Source organism: Lycium barbarum, chromosome 8 (assembly GCF_019175385.1).
Source record: "Lycium barbarum isolate Lr01 chromosome 8, ASM1917538v2, whole genome shotgun sequence".
NCBI lineage: Eukaryota > Viridiplantae > Streptophyta > Magnoliopsida > Solanales > Solanaceae > Lycium > Lycium barbarum.
Window position 1 is genome coordinate 121,064,706 of NC_083344.1, and position 17,555 is coordinate 121,082,260.

General features: G+C 35.6%; 2 protein-coding genes across 2 annotated transcripts; both read left to right on the forward strand.

The window, feature by feature from the left end:
* The first annotated feature begins 1,899 nt into the window (after positions 1–1,899).
* Positions 1,900–4,505, forward strand: LOC132606997 (uncharacterized). Its single transcript, XM_060320782.1, has one exon. It carries the CDS (start codon positions 2,265–2,267, stop codon positions 2,814–2,816), a length of 552 nt encoding a protein of 183 aa, XP_060176765.1. The 5' UTR covers positions 1,900–2,264; the 3' UTR covers positions 2,817–4,505.
* Positions 4,506–7,588: 3,083 nt separating this feature from the next.
* LOC132606998 (calcium-dependent protein kinase 13) lies at positions 7,589–16,496 on the forward strand. The gene is made up of 7 exons (XM_060320783.1): positions 7,589–9,108; positions 12,645–12,788; positions 12,893–13,045; positions 14,567–14,682; positions 14,764–14,931; positions 15,747–15,977; positions 16,064–16,496. The coding sequence occupies exons 1-7, from the start codon at positions 8,484–8,486 to the stop codon at positions 16,211–16,213; spliced, it is 1,587 nt and encodes a 528-aa protein (XP_060176766.1). The 5' UTR covers positions 7,589–8,483; the 3' UTR covers positions 16,214–16,496.
* Positions 16,497–17,555: the final 1,059 nt, after the last annotated feature.

The following is a 17,555-nucleotide window of genomic DNA, read 5'->3' on the forward strand; positions in this document are numbered from 1 at the left end:
AGTTTCAGAACGAACGGGATAAGGTTTGAAGTAATGTTATGTTATATGATTCTTGTGTTGTTGGTTCGCTCGTTCAGGTTAAGACACCAAGTATCGATCCGTCTCACCAAGGTTTTGGGATGCAACACATAAGCACCCCCAACTGATAGGGGTGGACGTTAGGTATTTTAAAATTTCGGGTTTGATAATTAAAAGTAAATATCAAATACCAAACCAAAAAAGTTTGATTTGGTAATTGATAAATTAAACTTATGTTCGGTACGGTATTCAGTAATACCGTATTAAAGTTGGACAACATAACTTGTAAACACAAATTCCAAATCTTCCCGTCAATATATAATTTTAAAACATAATAGTTGAAGCCTGATGTACTCTGGAAAGATGACATGCACCACCATAATACCGAGAAACTCAAAAACACAAATTAAACTTAATGACTCATCTTTGTATTCATGATTTTATAACAATATTAATGACTTCTGCTTCTTCTCAGCAACCAACATTTGGCCTCAGCAACCTTTGCAAAACTGTAACTTGGATATTCATCACTTTGTTAATAATCTATCTTCTTTACTCTTTCAATCTTTCAATCTTTCAATTTAATTCTCAATGTAGATTCCACTGAATGTACCAATTATTTGCCTTCTTCCTCAGGTTTATCCAAAAAAGAAGCATTTTTCACCAAATACCCTCCACCTTCTCATGATTCCAAAAACTCAACTTTGTGAGGGTACTGCAGAAATCCATCTTTGGGACTAAGGACTAAGGTCTTTTTAGGATGACCATTGTCTGTTGATGGGCTTGTTAGTGTTAGATATATGAGTTATAATTAGGGTCAGGCCTTTATTCAATAAATAATTCGGTATTTGGGAAATGTTGAATATCAAACTGTATTAATATTTCATATCAAACCCAAACTCGAATCCCGTATTCTAAAATTTTACTCCTCAATCCCGAATTACCAAACTTCGCGGTCCGATTCGGTAGTTTATGCCCAGCCCTACCAACTGATGCTTTTACAACTTATAAGCACTTTTGATTTGGAAATGACATTTATCCCTAATATCTTTTGTATTTTCCAAATTACTCTTCCTAAAACGTATCTTTTATTATTTCTCACTTTTATTTCGTTATTCTTCATTTTTATGTATTTTTTAATCTACATGTTTTTAAAAATAGTTTTGAGGATATTTCGGTCATTTTAATAGAAAAAGTCCTTATCAGTATATTCTTACCAAATTCATTAATGAATTATTATTAGTTTTAACACTTTCATCTAAATACATAATTACTTATTATAAAATCAGCTTCAACATTTAAAAATATTTTTCAAACACTTTATGTTCATCTAGCTGTTTTAAATTAGTTAACTCAAATGAGCCCCATAGGATATACTGTATTGTCATAGAAAGAACAAAGGCTTAAGCATTATATACCCGAAAGAAATACTATAGTATATCGATCCATGACATTTTATAAGAATTGGAGCCTCTGTCTTTTGAAGTGGAATGTAAAATTTTGGATGCATGTGGAGCCAAGTTGGTAGGTTGTTAAGAACTAAGAACTCTTGTCTGGACAGAGCAAAAATCAAAAACTTCGGCTGCATTCATTTTACCGCTAGCTGACTGCAAAAACACAGACACGTTACAGCAAGTAATATCTTAAGATTCCGAACATCTCATTCATTGATTTAGTAGGCTGTTCTTAATTTCTTAAACGTTATCGTATCAAACTCACTACAATTTTTAAAAGTTCTACGTGTAGGGTGGATTTACAATATAACTTATTGGTTCATGAATTCAGTAAGTTTTGTTTATACTGTAAACCTAATTACTATTGTATATTAACTTGAAAGTGTTGAAAGAATTTATGAATTTCAAATTCTGCTTCTGTTTCTGTCTACATGGAAGTTGGAAGCAAAAATGAAAAGAAAAAGAAGAAAAGGACAGAGCCATTAAGTGTGTAAGCCTGTGGTATTGAATTGGATAAAGAAATCAACTGTCAGGTCCAAGAATTTTCTAAACTTCTTGTGTGAACTCAATGACCCAAAAGTCTTCACCGTACCAACTTTCTGTTCTTATGCTTCCAATAAATCTACTAATGGGGGACTTCTTGGAGACACCTTTAATTTTCAACTCTCTGAAAATACCAATTTCATGTACCTTTCATTATTTCCTATCAAATACTACTTCTTTTTTCCCAATTAATGCCACTTTTTTTTTTCCTTCACTAAACAGTCATCACTCACACTAAGCAAAAGCAACATGGTTAAAACTTCAAAGGATGATGGAGGTTCAGTTAAGTGTTTTTGGGGCAATATTCTTCGCCGAATTCTTTGCAGTGGAAGCCTTCCAACACACCCTTGTGATCAATTTATTATTTCCGAACCAAAAATTGTACAATTTGATCATTCTTCTGATGATCAGAAAGTTGTCAATAGTAGTCCAGGACTTGTGGCAAGGTTAATGGGATTAGAGTCATTACCTGTTCAAAGGACTTTTGGTTCGTTTCTACGAAGCAGATCAGTCAGCTCTCTTGAAACTTACATGCCACAATTAGATCTAGCTGAAAAATTTCACCATAGAAGAGTAAGAACATCAGTGTCTTTTCGCGAAATCCTAACGTTTGATCAAGAAAAACTTGAGCCTGAGAAGTCTTGTATCTGTAGGAAATTAGATGTTTGTAGAAAACAAAATGTGAGGAAGCAGAGGAATAAAAGCAAACGTATCGTGTCGAACAGAGTAAAACCTCTGTTTAATTCGGAAGATACAAGGTCACAACATATTCAAACTGCTACGCCAGGCAAGTTTTCATGAAACTATTTACACCACTAGTAAAAAAAAAACGCAAATTTCCAAAAAAAAAAACTGACGAAAACATTTTTCACGAGTTAAATTCCAATGAAATTCATTGGGAATTCGTGTTCTTTTAGTAGCAACTGAAATTGCCAAGAAAAAGAACACTTATTGCATGAAAAATGACATAATTAGTTGTTAATGAACTTAATCCCATGTTCCCAAATATAAGAATGTTCAATACATCTGGCCAAACTTCTGCTAGACTTTCAAAGTCTTATACTGTACGTAGGGTCGCTTGTTTAGTGTGGTAAGGTGATGTAAAGCTCCATATAAGATCCATCACATTTTTTTACAATGTTTGGTTGTTATTTGTCTTTTCCTTTATAAATAATAATACTCAAGTAAGTTATGTGGGAATTATTTAATTAGTATATCACGCGGGATAAATGTGGAATGTGACTATTTGTAATATACATGGATTGAAACAACTAAAATGCATACAATATATACTACTTAATTCATAATATGTCAAACCAAGCATCCAAGAAATAATTCCAGCATTGATATAATCCTTCCATTAATACTAATTTATGGGCCATGATACAAACGGGGTACTAACTGTTGACACATTTCCTTTTTTGTTCTTTTAATCCTTTTTGGGCCATGATTTTACTTTAGTTCCTATTATATAATAACTAATCATTTTCTTGAGTAACATTCAGCAGATAATACAGGGAAAGTTACAGGGAAAGTGCAGCAAAAATTCACTATTTTGGAGTACCTTAATAATTATGCAAGCACTGGCAACGTTCAGTCAAAAGAGATCAATAAAGAGGCTGATTATTACGTAAAAGCCCTTGGAGAAATTTGTAGATTGGCAGAAGAAGCTGTAAAAACGTCTTGTTGGGTAGGTGGTGGAGGAAGCTTCATGTTTGAGGGTTTGCAAGATTTATGCATTCATTTTGAACAACAATTGCTTGACCAGTTGATAAATCAGGTTGTCCACGAGCTAGCTTCTTCTTCTTGACATCATGACCAAAAGCTCAGTTATTTCAATGTGACAAGATTTTGTAACTTTTATGTAGGATTAACTATTGACCTCGACATTTTGCTAGCAAGGACTGATTATTCACTGAATGTATTTAAAGCCGTTTCATGCGGTCATAATTAATAGTGTGAGGGGAAACTTGTTCACCAAAAACTAGAGAGTTAAGTATGGTGTGTGATATCAGTTTACTTTGTTTTGATTTCTCATTTGGTGTACTGTATTCATTTTGGATCCTAACTAATTTAGATTTGTACCGTGTAAGGTCAAATTAAAGAAGAAAGTAATATTCCCTACCAAAAGAATTTTCATTACCATAACTTCAAACCTGATACCTCCAGTTAAGATCTTTGCACTCACCACACCCTCGGTGGTCTCCCACCTCATCATCGAGATCTAGTTGTGAGTGCACACCAGCTAGAAAGTGTATTGCGACAGAGGAGAAAAGATCCTAAGGAAATGGCACCACTGGTTGTCCGGTCACGGAATAGTTCTTGCCACACAGATACAGTAATGATACTCGTTATACCAAGGATGGTGGTTCATCAAGGATGTTCCCGGCCCACGACCGGTAACGCCATCGTAGGTTCGGATCTGACCAAGCTAAAACTACGACGCGTTGAGTTCAGCTTAGTCCACCTGCTTGGTCCGGATTTCACCCCATACATAAACGATTTGAGTTTAAAACTTAACATATTTAGGAAGTTGTACTCTTTTTCTAAACGAATTCATAAGAAAAAAAACACACTTAATCGAAAGGGAGAGCAAGTGTAATTGATTATCGAATAAATAAAGAAAGATCATAAAAATGATGTCAACGTTTCACCCGACATATTAAAAGATGAGCCAGCCTTGTGTCCAACTTGGTAAGAATTGCCAAAGTAACGTAACAAACAGTTCTACCTTTTAATACTATACTACAGTATGAAAGAAAAAATCCTCAGTACATGAGCAAAGTGCATACGACATCATGTGCATGGGTCAACGGTCAACCTCAATTGATTAACCTTGTCCTACAAGGTTTTTCTTTTTGAAGGTTATTATGCAAATATAGACACAAAAAGAACAATTCCTTGCTTCTCTGATACGTTAGCAGATCTTTAACATTCAAAAATCATATTTATGCTTGCTCATTTTTTTCTCTAACACTATAATACTCAAATGACATTTGGTCATGTTGCGAGGGACTTCTGAGATATTTTTAATCAATGGACAAAATAAATTTAAGGAATTGTCAGCTTAAAAAGATAGTAATAAAAATATTAAATATAATAAGTTTATAATATAAAAAACTGGCCATAATAGCTTATCAGAGTGTCAAATCAGACCCCGCTAGAACTAGTTAATACTCCATTTAATATTGAACACAAAGGAGACAGACAAGTTTGACCATTTTACATCAAATGTTTGCAAAAAGAGATCCAACACATAGCATCTTTTTCTACTTAATTCCAGCTTGCTCTTCTTTTACATTATGTAACTTTAGCATAGCTAAATCCATATTTTAATGTAATTACGAATCCATTACAAAAATATATGGGGTAAATCTCCTGATTTCAAATTGAAGATATGAATTTCAAAATTGGATCACCAATTAGCGGGTTATGTGAGCTAGCTCATCCAATAACTAGCAGTTCAACTGCATTTGCTTCATGAAAATATATAATGAAGTAAAAACTGTTATGCATGTAGTGAACTTCTAAGCGTAGAGTGAAGTGAGTTTCTGAAAAGTTATGAAGCATAATTATAGATCACCCTCTTATAAATGCATAAGATTATCTTTCATGAAAAAGCCAACAAGTAAAAGGAATATTTCAATTTGAGAGGCAAATAGTCGCAACAAGAATCCAGAAACAGAAAAGCAAACATCATTTTCTTTCATGTAGGACGTCAAAAATCTCCGGCCCGCAAAAAGAAAATACATATCCCTCCGTCCCAAACTAAGTCTTATTTTAGCAAATATCAAGTATATTGAGAAATCAATAAATACAATAGGAGATGTTTTATTTAAGAATTGAGCAAATATTAAAGATGACATAGTTAAATATACTTGTTAATTTTTGTCTTAATTTCTAATGTGATACTTATAGCATGTTTGACCAAACTTATTTTCCCCCAAAAAGTACTTATTTTCCCCCAAAAAGTGAGGTGTTTGACCAAGCTTTTGGGAGAAAATAAGTGTTTTTGGAGAGTAGCGGAAACCGTTTTTCAGAAGCTAAAAAAATAGTTTTTGCCAAAAGCACTTTTTTGAAAAGTACTTTTGAGAAAAATACACTTAGAAGCACTTTTTAAAAGCTTGACCAAATATTAATAGTCTGTTTGGCCAAGCTTATTTTTTCTCCAAAAATACTTATTTTTTCAACAAGTGCTTATTTTAAAAAAAGTGAGGTGTTTGGTCAAGTTTTTAGTGAAAATAAGTGCTTTTGAGGAGTAGTAGAAACAGTTTTTCAGAAGTTAAAAAAATAACTTTTGCCCCAAAGCACTTTTTTGAAAAGAACTTTTGAGAAAAATACATGTAGAAACACTTTTTAAAAACTTGACCAAACACTAATTGCTTCTCAAAAGTACTTTTTAAATTAATTGGTCAAACACAAACTGCTTTTAGCCAAAAATACTTTTTTGAAAAGTACTTTAAGTAAGCTGTTTTTATAAGCTTGGCCAAACAGGCTATAATTGCTGCTCAAAAGTACTTTTTAAATTAATTGGCCAAACACAAACTGCTTTTAATTAAAAATACTTTTTAAAATAAACTATTTTTATAAACTTGGTCAAACAGAATATTATTTTGGGACATCTATTTTTTGCCATTAATTATGACTTATTTTGGGACGTAGAAAGTACTACTCCATATTTATTCCATCAAACATAAATGTAACGGAAAAGGGCCAAATATACCCCCGCACTATTGGAAAAAGGTCAAATATATCCTTCATTATACTTTGAGTCCAAATATATTCCTATCGTTATATTTTGGGTTTAAATATATCCCTTCTCCGTTAAAATTATCCAAAGTAAACACCAAATCTTACGTGATACTGATAAGTTAGTGAGGTGGACACCACCTCAGCGCTCAATCCATTTACTTCCCTCTTCCCCCTCTTCCCCCTCTTCACCCACCACACCATCACCTCCACCTTCACTCCCTCTGCTCATCTTCTCCTGAATATAGAGAGGGGTTCAAGAGCAACCAAGGGAAAAAACGAAAAGAGAAACAAGCAATAGAGCATCGAGAGTGAAGACCTCCTTTACAAAGCCACTTTATCAATTAACAATATTAGTATCATCTGAATAGTAGTACAAAAGAAACTATTGATGCAATATCTGATTAATTAATCAACTACGCTTCAATGCTACATTAGTTGATAAAACAATTAAATGTTAAAAGTCATTTTGTTTTTTGATCTACTGCAACTAATTGCAACTTCATTTCAAAGTAAAAATTGCTCGGTTAGTGAGTGAAGGTGGAGGTGGTGGGGTGGTGGTGTTGATGGTGGTAGTGATGGGTGAAGAAGGGAAAGAGGGAGGTAAATGGGTTGGGTAGTGAGGTGGCATGTCACTTGACGTCCGTTTCACTGACTTATCAGTGCCACATAAGATATAGTGTCCACTTTGGACAATTTTAATGAAGAAGGAATATATTTAGACCCAAAATATAACGATAGGAGTATATTTGGACCCAAAGTATAACGAAGGATATATTAGGATATTTTCCAATACTACTGGGGTATATTTGACCCTTTGCCGTAAATGTAATCATATCCAGAGAACAAACTGCAATTCCAAATCCAAATAGTCACATAAAAAATATGAAGAGAAAATAGAAACAACACAAAAACCCAAAACCCTCTTTCCTCCTTGTTCTTCTTCTTCCTCTCCGTTCCGTTCAGTTAGCCGACAAAAATTCACGCCCAACAATATATACATACTCCTTCCCATACATCATTAATTAATTCTTCTTACACACACATATATGTCTCTCTGTGTCAGATGCATTCCCATATACCCAATTAAAAAACTGAAAATACCTTTCACATTTTAAAATAACCTTCTAAGCTGTTACCGTACACACCCCACTACCACTATACTTTATAGTTTCCCATCCCCAGAAATCATTCAAGTACTTACATTTTTCTACTCTTATTAGTGCCAGATTTCAAGGAGTTCCTATAAAGTTAGCTGAATTTATAGCTTCAACTCAAACTGTATATATTCATGTACAATTTAAGTATAGATAGAGTTAGATATATGTATATATCTGGATCAACCACTGATTACTGCCACTATACTTGCTTTGTGCTCTTAGTTGTTTGAGTTTACACTTTGAATCATGTGAAACCCTAAGCTAGGTAATTGTAGGATTATATTCTCTAAAAGTTTTTTTTTTTTTTTGTTGGTTTTTACACCCATTTTGGAGGATCTATAGTGTTTCGACACTTCCCCTCCAGTGTGACTCGAACCCACAGCGGGTATATTGTCTAGAATCTTGGAAAAGTTTTTTCTTTAACCCCCATTTTGGAGGGATCTATAGTGTTTCCACACTTTCGGTGCAGTGTGACTCGAATCCTGGACCTATCGGTTAGTGGGTGGAGGTGCTTTACCAACTGAGCGGCCCTTTACTTGGAAAAGGTTAAAATTGGCAAATGGGGAATTGTTGTAGATCTCCAGCATCTGTAGCTAGAGAAGATGTGAAGTCATTTAACTATTCCGGCCACGATCATGGCCGGAAAGAGAAGTCTGGCAACAGGGCGAAACAAATTACTGTATTAACGGATAAGAAAAAGGAGAATGTTGAGGACAAGTATATAATTGATAGGGAATTAGGAAGGGGTGAATTTGGAGTGACTTACCTTTGTATCGATCGTAGTAATAGGGATTTATTAGCTTGTAAGTCGATATCGAAGAGGAAGTTAAGGACAGCTGTGGATGTGGAGGATGTAAGGCGAGAAGTGGCCATTATGAAGCATTTGCCTCGGGATTCGAGTATTGTGACCTTGAAGGAGGCGTGTGAAGATGAGAGTGCGGTGCATTTGGTTATGGAGTTGTGTGAGGGAGGCGAACTGTTTGATAGGATCGTGGCGAGGGGGCATTATACGGAGAGAGCTGCTGCTGCTGTTACGAGGACTATTATGGAGGTTGTGGAGCTGTGTCATAAGCATGGAGTGATCCATAGAGACTTGAAGCCCGAGAACTTTTTGTATGCTAATAAGAAGGAGAATTCACCTTTGAAAGCTATTGATTTTGGCTTATCAATTTTCTTCAAGCCAGGTATTACGAAATTATGTTGTTTGAATTGTCATACCTGTTGTTGGTAACTGAGTGACACTTTTGTTCAAGATTTTATTTTCGTGATGTTGTCTCAATTAATATGACCTAGAAAGTGTTATTTATTTAATGTAATGTGTGGCGAGGAGAAGAACTCTCAGGATTCAGTTCCTTGTTGATTCTTTCTCCGACCAGTTTTTAAAATGAGGGTAGAAGAGAGAATTTATTATTTTGAGCAATGAATTGGTATCATGTCAATGAAAAAAAAAAAAAAGAAAGAATGTTGGTTAACTTGACCAAGATGTTATTGCAGTAGGATGCTTACAACTAACAACGTTGTTAGGAGCTTTGTTGTATGATGGTCAGGCTTGGTGTCTTCTAAGTCTATGATCAATGTTGTGCTAACTAAGAGACTCATGGTTAATTGAATAGGTTAAGAAGCTGAAATCCTAGCAGAGAATATTATATTTTTGCATTGGAATGCTAACTAGGTTGTCTACTGAGTGTCTACTGAGTATTGGAATGCTAACTAGGTTGTCTACTGAGTGTCTACTGAGTATTGATGCTATGTGCTAAAGTGAAGATGAGTTCAGCTATTTGTGCCCCGGAAATGTGTATTTTTTGTAACCGTAAATAGTTCTATTTGACTTTGACCCGTGTTAACGTATTGACATCACCATGAAGGTTCACTAAAACAGAACCTATTCACGATAACCCTGTAAAAAACAAATCTTTGATAGACTTGTACTCACTCTGTCCCATTTTATTTTATTTTTTATTTTTCTTATAAGGCTCGTTTCCCATTTTATGTGAGACACTTTTCGTTTGTCGAAAAAAAGAATGACACCTTTCTCTTCTTAGAAACTACTTAATCTAAGCATCCTAATTTTACCCTTAATGAGATGACTTGTTGGGACCTTCGACCACCACTCATTTAAAATGAAAAGACACGTGGAACTCCCACACCAATCAGTTAAAAGGATATTTTTGGTACTTTGCATATATTTGGTTAAGTCTTTCTTTAGTTACTTAGTGCCCAATTGAACATCGTCTTAAGTTGGGACACAGGGAGTAATAATTTAATGTCTTTTAATCAGTTGATGCTGATAACAAAAACCTTCTCCTGCGTTTACTTTTTGTGAAGGCTCTCCTGCATTTACACTCCTCTGATGTAAAACAAGCTAATCAGTGGACAGTTTAGCAGTGGAAAAATGCTAAATTAATGTTTAAAATAAAAGGCTAAATTAATGTTTGCATGATGGAAATCTATGGTTGAATGGAGATATAGTGTTCTTTGTTGGAATTGGATTTGTTAGGAAAGGGGACACTTATAGCAATCAAATGAAGGTCTAATAGTTGCCCGGAATTGTTTGTCATGAAGTCGGAGGGTTGTTTCATTCTAAATAATGAAGGCAGAGGGCTGTGCGACTTTCAATTGTAATGAGGCTCTTTTTGAGGCTTGAGATTTAGTGTATCATGTGGGAAGAGTTGGCCCTGCAGTGGATGAAGCATTGTGCTTGTGGTGGCACTTCAAATATGTGCATTGGAATCTGGGGCTCACTGTGATTTTTCTTATTCAGTTTGTGTTGATGTAATTGTGTTAGTTGCCAAAGTTTATAAAGTACTTTTATAGCAAGTTTCTTAGTTTCCAACTTGTGAGAAGTGCTTGACATAGGCTACATCCGATAATTGCTAACTGTTTTTCAATATAGCTTGCTGTTTAATTGATTGCCTGATTGATGCAAGGGCCATAGAATCAAAGTTTTGCCAACTTGTACCTAATAAGTCCCTTTTGACAAGGAATGGATCTTGGGTTTAAGTCAACCTCAAATGCTAACTCAATAGGTAGGATTACACAAGACCATATGATCAGACAACAAGCCTACTTATCAAAAAAAAAAAAAAAGATGAGAAAATAGGCCTATTTCCTGCACCAATGTGGCACTTTTAACGCACCCCGCACGCCCAAGACCGTAAATCTAAAGCGTGGACAACATAACATGGGAGCCCAACACTAGGTACACCAAGAATAGGAATGTGTCCCTGATACTGTGATAAAAAATGGACCTTGGGCCTAACTCAACCCTAAAAGCTAGCTCAAGAGGTGAAGATTGACTAAAACCATATAAGGAGACAACATCCCCATTTACTACATCAATGTGGGACACTTACCACCTACTTTCAACTTATAGTTCTACTGGCTATTTATTTTTTATACCATCATATATGATGATGCCTGAAGCTTATTCTGCCTAGTGCCTCCAAAAGTCATTATAAAAGCCTAAGCTACTGTATCTTTAACCAAATCATTATAGAGGTACTGTTGTCTAAAAGCAGGATTGGGAAACTCTTGTTTGCTTGGGTTTTACTGCTGGAAGCTCTTAATAATGCAAAGAAGTTATTGATGCGTCCAGCTAACTTTAATGTATGATTGCATCGCTGATTTAGAACTGATCAGGTTGAAATTGCAATCTATATATGCACCTTCATTTGAATTTTGACATACTTCTGATGCTTGGTTATTCTGAAGAACCCTTGTCGAATGCATTAAGGACTGTTTTCAGTGTTGGTCCAAACATTAGCAAAAATTAAGGAAAGATGTCATTGGTCTTTATCCCCTGTATAGTTCTGTTATCCGATTATGGATGACCTATTACGAATAAATGACCTATAAGTAGTGCCATGATTTTCCATATAGTGAGCCCTACGCCTGCACAATTGGTGATGGCATGAATTGCCATATTGTGTGCCCTATGCGTCACAGACCCATATACATGGGATACATGCAACTATTGATGAAGGAATTTACCTTTTTTTTTTTTTTTGGGGTGGGGGGGGGGAGGGGGGGGGGATTGGGTGTGTGTGGAAATATGTGACAACTCAAGCGTTGTTTACTTTGGCCATTGCATGCAGGACTTCAGCATGCAAAGAGTAACATAGTCCTTTTGGAAGATACTAGCTTTTCTCGTCTCTTAAATAGTTCTGAAAGGTTCCAGTTTCTTTTTTTGCTTTGTTTATCTCTGTAACGCTCTCTTAAATTTGCTATTTTTGCTTAATATTTGGGTAGAAAGGGTTACTAACTAAATTCTTGGGTTAAGTTTTTCACTTTTTCTCACCCTCAAATATAGAAGGTGTGCCTTTGTAATGGACATCTTTCCTATTACTTCTGAAGCTTGACTTAGGCCTTTCAGATTTCTTGAAGGACTTCAATCTCTCTGTGTAAAACATCCTTTGACATACTTTCTTAACTTTTCCTATAGCTAATCTAACTTTGATATGCGGAGGACATTCAAGTTGATTCTCTTCCTCTGTTGATCAAAATGACTGTTGTGGTTGAATCAGTTGTTTGGACTTTGGTCCCATAGTCTAGTTTTGTTGTTTCTCCCAGACCCCACTTTGTGGGATTTCACTGGGTATGTTGTTGTTGTTGTAGTCACAACTATGTCTATAGTAGGCATTTTTCATCTAATATTTCTTTTCAGTTGTTATTCCTATAACACAAAAATCATATTTACTCTTGAAAGTTCTGTGGTTTTTAGGTGAGAAGTTCTCTGAAATTGTCGGAAGCCCTTATTATATGGCTCCAGAGGTGCTCAAGCGGAACTATGGACCAGAAATAGATATATGGAGTGCAGGAGTCATTTTATATATTTTGTTATGTGGGGTTCCTCCATTTTGGGCCGGTAAATTCACTTTCATAATTGATTATTCCTTCGGTTCTTTTATTTATCTATATACTTTCAGTTGTCTTCTCGCTCATTTGATTAAAGGCACTCCTTTGTTGCAGAATCTGAACAAGGAGTTGCGCAGGCCATCTTGCGAGGGGCAATAGATTTCAAGCGTGAGCCCTGGCCAAGTATTTCAGACAGTGCTAAGAATCTTGTACGTCAAATGCTGGAGCCAGATGCAAAGTTACGACTGACTGCAAAACAAGTACTTGGTAAGTTGGGGTTTACACGTTCTATTTATTCTCAAAGTGCTTGTTATGATCTTTTAGAAAACCCTTGCCTCAACACAGGACACGGCTTTTCATTCGTGCTTTGAATCGTTCAGGCAAACATCATGCATTTTACATATTACCTGTGTACTTGCTAAAATATCAACATTTTGAGTATGTACTAAGCCAGCTGGAGAGTTCGGTAAGTGAGGTATTAGTTCTCAGCAGACGTTGAAATCAAACAATGGCAGTAACCAGTGAATTTCCATGTGTTGATTGTCCTGTACCTTTCACATATTTGTCTGACTATCTAAAGTTAATATCTAAACTAGTATCTGGTTCACTCAGATGCTTGCTCGGTGCTGTTGTTACCTTGCTCTTGCTTGCACACCATTGTGCTTTGCTCAATGAAGCTTTAATGTTGCAGAAACTTAAGATGTGCTTTCAACCGCAAGCAACCTTTGCAACTTGGGACAAAGAAGGATGGAAAAAGGAAGGAATTGGGGACTAATGAACATTTAGAGAACTTTTTAACAAGGGGCGAGCTAAATTTGAATAAGATACTTAATAATGGAGAAATGAAAATGCAAAGAAATACATAGCACGTCATATACGTCTTGTAAATTACTTTAATTGGGAATTCATGAGTTGTTTATTTTGATGAACTTTTAACTTTCTTACCAAAAAGACAGAATCTAATTTGACTCTTAACCATGCCTATATGGAGGCGGGGTAGCTGATGTGCCCAAATTGTGTGCTAATCACGCTGATAAGACGCGTGGATAGGATTTTTTGATTAAAAAAAATACTAAAATTGTAGTATTATTAGTAAGGGAGGAGCTAATGGCAGTGTAGATGGTGAAGGTGTTGGTGATTGTTATGGATGAGTTTGGGGGTTGGGACCGGAATTGTGAGGTGGGAAATTAACGAAAAGATTGCAGAAAGGGGGAGGGGAGGTAGGGGGAAACAGAAGAAAGAGGGGCAGGGTGAGCTGGGAAATGAAAGAAAAAAGTTACACAAAGGGGGAGGCTGTGGAAGATGGAAGAAAGAGGGGAGGGGAGGGTAAAAGAAAGGGGGAGGAGGGTTTTTTCTTCTTTATTTTTCATTTATAATTTTTAGTATTTTGAATTAAAAAAATCCTATCCACTCATCTTATCAGCGTGATTAGCACGCAATTCAGCCAGCTCAGTTACACCGCTTCCATATAGGCATGGTCAACGGTCAAAGGCATTGAATAATACTTATTCTGTTAAGTAGAAGTGTTAAAACAGGAAAAACGATACTAAGGTGGGGGTGGGGGAGGGGGGAGGGTCACGATTTTAAAACCTACTGCAACTATATGTATCAGTTTAGGTATTCTGCCTATCAAAAAAGAAATGAAAAACTTTAGTTTTATGACTGCTGAGGTTTACAAAAATGGACTGCTGAATTGAAATAAGATGTGTAAAATTGGCAAATAACCTCCATTTCGAAGCTTGAAGGTGGTTTTCTTGCATTTTCTGTAATGAACATTCTATCTTGCAGAACATCCTTGGCTTCAAAATGCTAAGAAGGCTCCAAATGTTCCTCTTGGAGATATGGTCAAGTCAAGACTTAAGCAGTTCGCACTGATGAATAGGTTTAAGAGGAAAGCTCTGAGGGTTAGTTTATTACTCTTACGATGTTTTTGAACTAAACATTTGTGCTCGTAGGAACACTAAATGGTGCACTACCAAATGCAGGTGATTGCTGATTTCTTGTCTAATGAAGAAGTTGAAGACCTCAAAGAAATGTTTAGCAAGATAGATTCTGATAATGATGGTATTGTTTCTGTTGAAGAACTAAAAGCTGGACTTCAAAAGTTTAATTCACAGTTGGCTGATTCTGAAGTAAAGATGCTTATTGAAGCTGTGAGTACTCTTGCCTGTTCTTTGATGAAAAAAACATTTGAGTTTTGATGTCCCAGTTTTTCCCTGGGTTAACAAATACATGATCTTGCTTATGGTATTGATAGGCTGATAATATCTGCAATCCTTATCATCTCACATGTTAATGCTACAAAACCTCCTCCATAATGTGTATGATGCTCTTGATCTAGAATACTTCTGTTAGACTTTAATCCGTTTGATCAAAGCCTTGTTCTAGGATAAATTGATCCGGCTGAGATATTTATAATCTGTTTCCTCATGGAGAGTTAGCAGAGAAAAATATGAGAAGTTTGGAACCAGGAAAGCAGGGAGTGGGACTTCATTTATCAGTAAAAAGGGGGGAAAACTACTAGGAAAGGAGGGACGACGAAAGAAAAACAAGCGGAAAAGAATTATGCAATCTTGGGGAAGGGACAGTATCATCTTATCTATAGTTCGGGACTATCTCTGTTCTGTCTGTTAGTTGGTTTCCCCACATGGTTTTCTAAATTGACCTTATTTGTATTTAAAGATAGACAAAATAGATTCTACTTTGATGTATGTCTCTGTGATTTAATCCAGCTCAGATGTTATTCTTCTGTGCTGACGTTTTAGTATTTATTAACTGGTTCAGATCATTATGCTGGTGTTATCATGGAAATGCACTTAATGGTCGAAATACTCATATAGAACAAGTAAAGCCTTATACTCTATCCCTTAATAGAATTAGTGAAAAGAGTAAATGGGGATGGAAGGCAAAACGATAAAAAAGTAAGCGATAATGCGACAGATTAATAAGGTCGGTTCTTTTCTAACAGATTGACACTAATGGGAAAGGAACTCTCGACTACGGAGAATTTATTGCTATTTCACTCCATCTTCAAAGGATGGCAAATGATGAACATCTACACAGAGCTTTCTCCTACTTCGACAAGGATGGCAATGGTTATATTGAACCAAATGAGCTTCGGGATGCATTAATGGAGGATGGTTCAGATGACTGTACCAATGTTGCTAATGACATTTTCCAGGAAGTTGATACAGACAAGGTAAACAGACAAGCACACAAATCCTCTATAACTAAAGATGAATACAGAGTAGGGATAATTTCTTTTTTATCTTCATATTTTTTCAGGATGGGCGTATCAGCTACGATGAATTTGCAGCCATGATGAAAACTGGGACAGATTGGAGAAAGGCTTCTCGACATTACTCAAGAGGGCGATTTAATAGTCTAAGTGTGAAGCTAATGAAGGACGGGTCACTTAACTTGGGGAATGAGTGAAGTTCATAGGGCCGAAGTAGTAAGGATACAAGTATTGTATCCAACTTGCATTATATCATACTTCGATATCTCGTTATTGTTTGTGGGGTTTGGTTTAGATTGTTAGTTTGCCTGGATAAGAGACGACTCTGGTTAACCTCTTCAAATTGTTAGTTTGAGTAAAACAAATAGTTTATCAGTGCTGGCACCACAATGTATGATTCTTTTCCTCTTGTCTGGACAACTGTTCTTGTTCAAGAAAAGTCTAGAAACTTGGTAATAGAGCATAGTTTTTATGAAAGAAGTGCGGTATTCTTGTTTGTGCCTATTATTCCTGGAGTATGACCAGGTAGCCACGGGAGGAAATGGTCTTTTATGGCCACTTGGGATTTTGAATACAAGAAAATGATCTTTCTAGATGTCTTGTGTGTTATCATATCTCACGTGTAAAAATCAAGATCTCTACAAGAGGACATAAAATTAAAAACAAATTTGTAAAAGACTTTAAAACAAAACAAATCGACTCCACAGGTCAGCGGATCTGCTTCAATTTTATTTTGCTATCATATTGTTCAATGGAGGCTTTGATGCATGCGCATTGCTGAAATAATATTTAATGGACTGGATCTATTATTTCATCATGACCTTCATATTAAACAAACGTAAAAAGGAATAAAAATAAAACAAAAAGGCGTGTGACGAGCTAGGATAAATTGGAAACAAAACTCAACGCATTCATTATCGATATTTAAGAATATTATTAGATCAGGATATACCCTAATTATAACCAAGATGGGAGCAGGAAAAGTAGGATTAGATGTTACACTAATAATTTATTGAATATTCCAAGTGATGAAGAGTGTTAGGTGGGTGAGATAGAGTTAAAGCAGAACTCATACAATTCATGATCCTCGTTGCTAGATGGGTTTAAGTATGACCATGTGAATATTTAATGTAGTACCAGTATATTTGGACTAGTACTCTCTTTGGGCCCAATTATTTAGACTAACAGTATCACGTGGGATAGCTTTTTCCCTTGTACACAAATTTTCAAAATGTAAATTTTATTTCCTTCTTTGGGCGTTCAAAAAAGTAAACAATAAAATAAGAGAATTAGACGCTCGAACTCAACCATAGCCACGGCGAAATTAAGGATAACACTGTTAGCACTTAGCAGTTGATCATATTTAACGGCTATCTGATTAATGATTATGCATATGTCTACCAAAGAGTCTATTAATTAACATGGATAATTTATCCTCAATAATTTTTACTACAGTAGCTTTTTTGTCTTCGTGAGGCAAGCTTTCTAATAAGGTGTCATTTCATCAGAAGTTCTTTATCTTTCGTCTCTGAGTAGATA

Excerpts from the sequence above, each read along its gene's own strand:
- LOC132606997 (XM_060320782.1), top strand. The coding sequence starts at position 2,265 with ATGGTTAAAACTTCAAAGGATGATGGAGGTTCAGTTAAGTGTTTTTGG.
- LOC132606998 (XM_060320783.1), top strand. The coding sequence starts at position 8,484 with ATGGGGAATTGTTGTAGATCTCCAGCATCTGTAGCTAGAGAAGATGTG. Across the intron at positions 12,789-12,892 it reads GGTTCCTCCATTTTGGGCCG|AATCTGAACAAGGAGTTGCG; the intron begins GTAAATTCACTT and ends CCTTTGTTGCAG. Across the intron at positions 15,978-16,063 it reads AGGAAGTTGATACAGACAAG|GATGGGCGTATCAGCTACGA; the intron begins GTAAACAGACAA and ends ATATTTTTTCAG.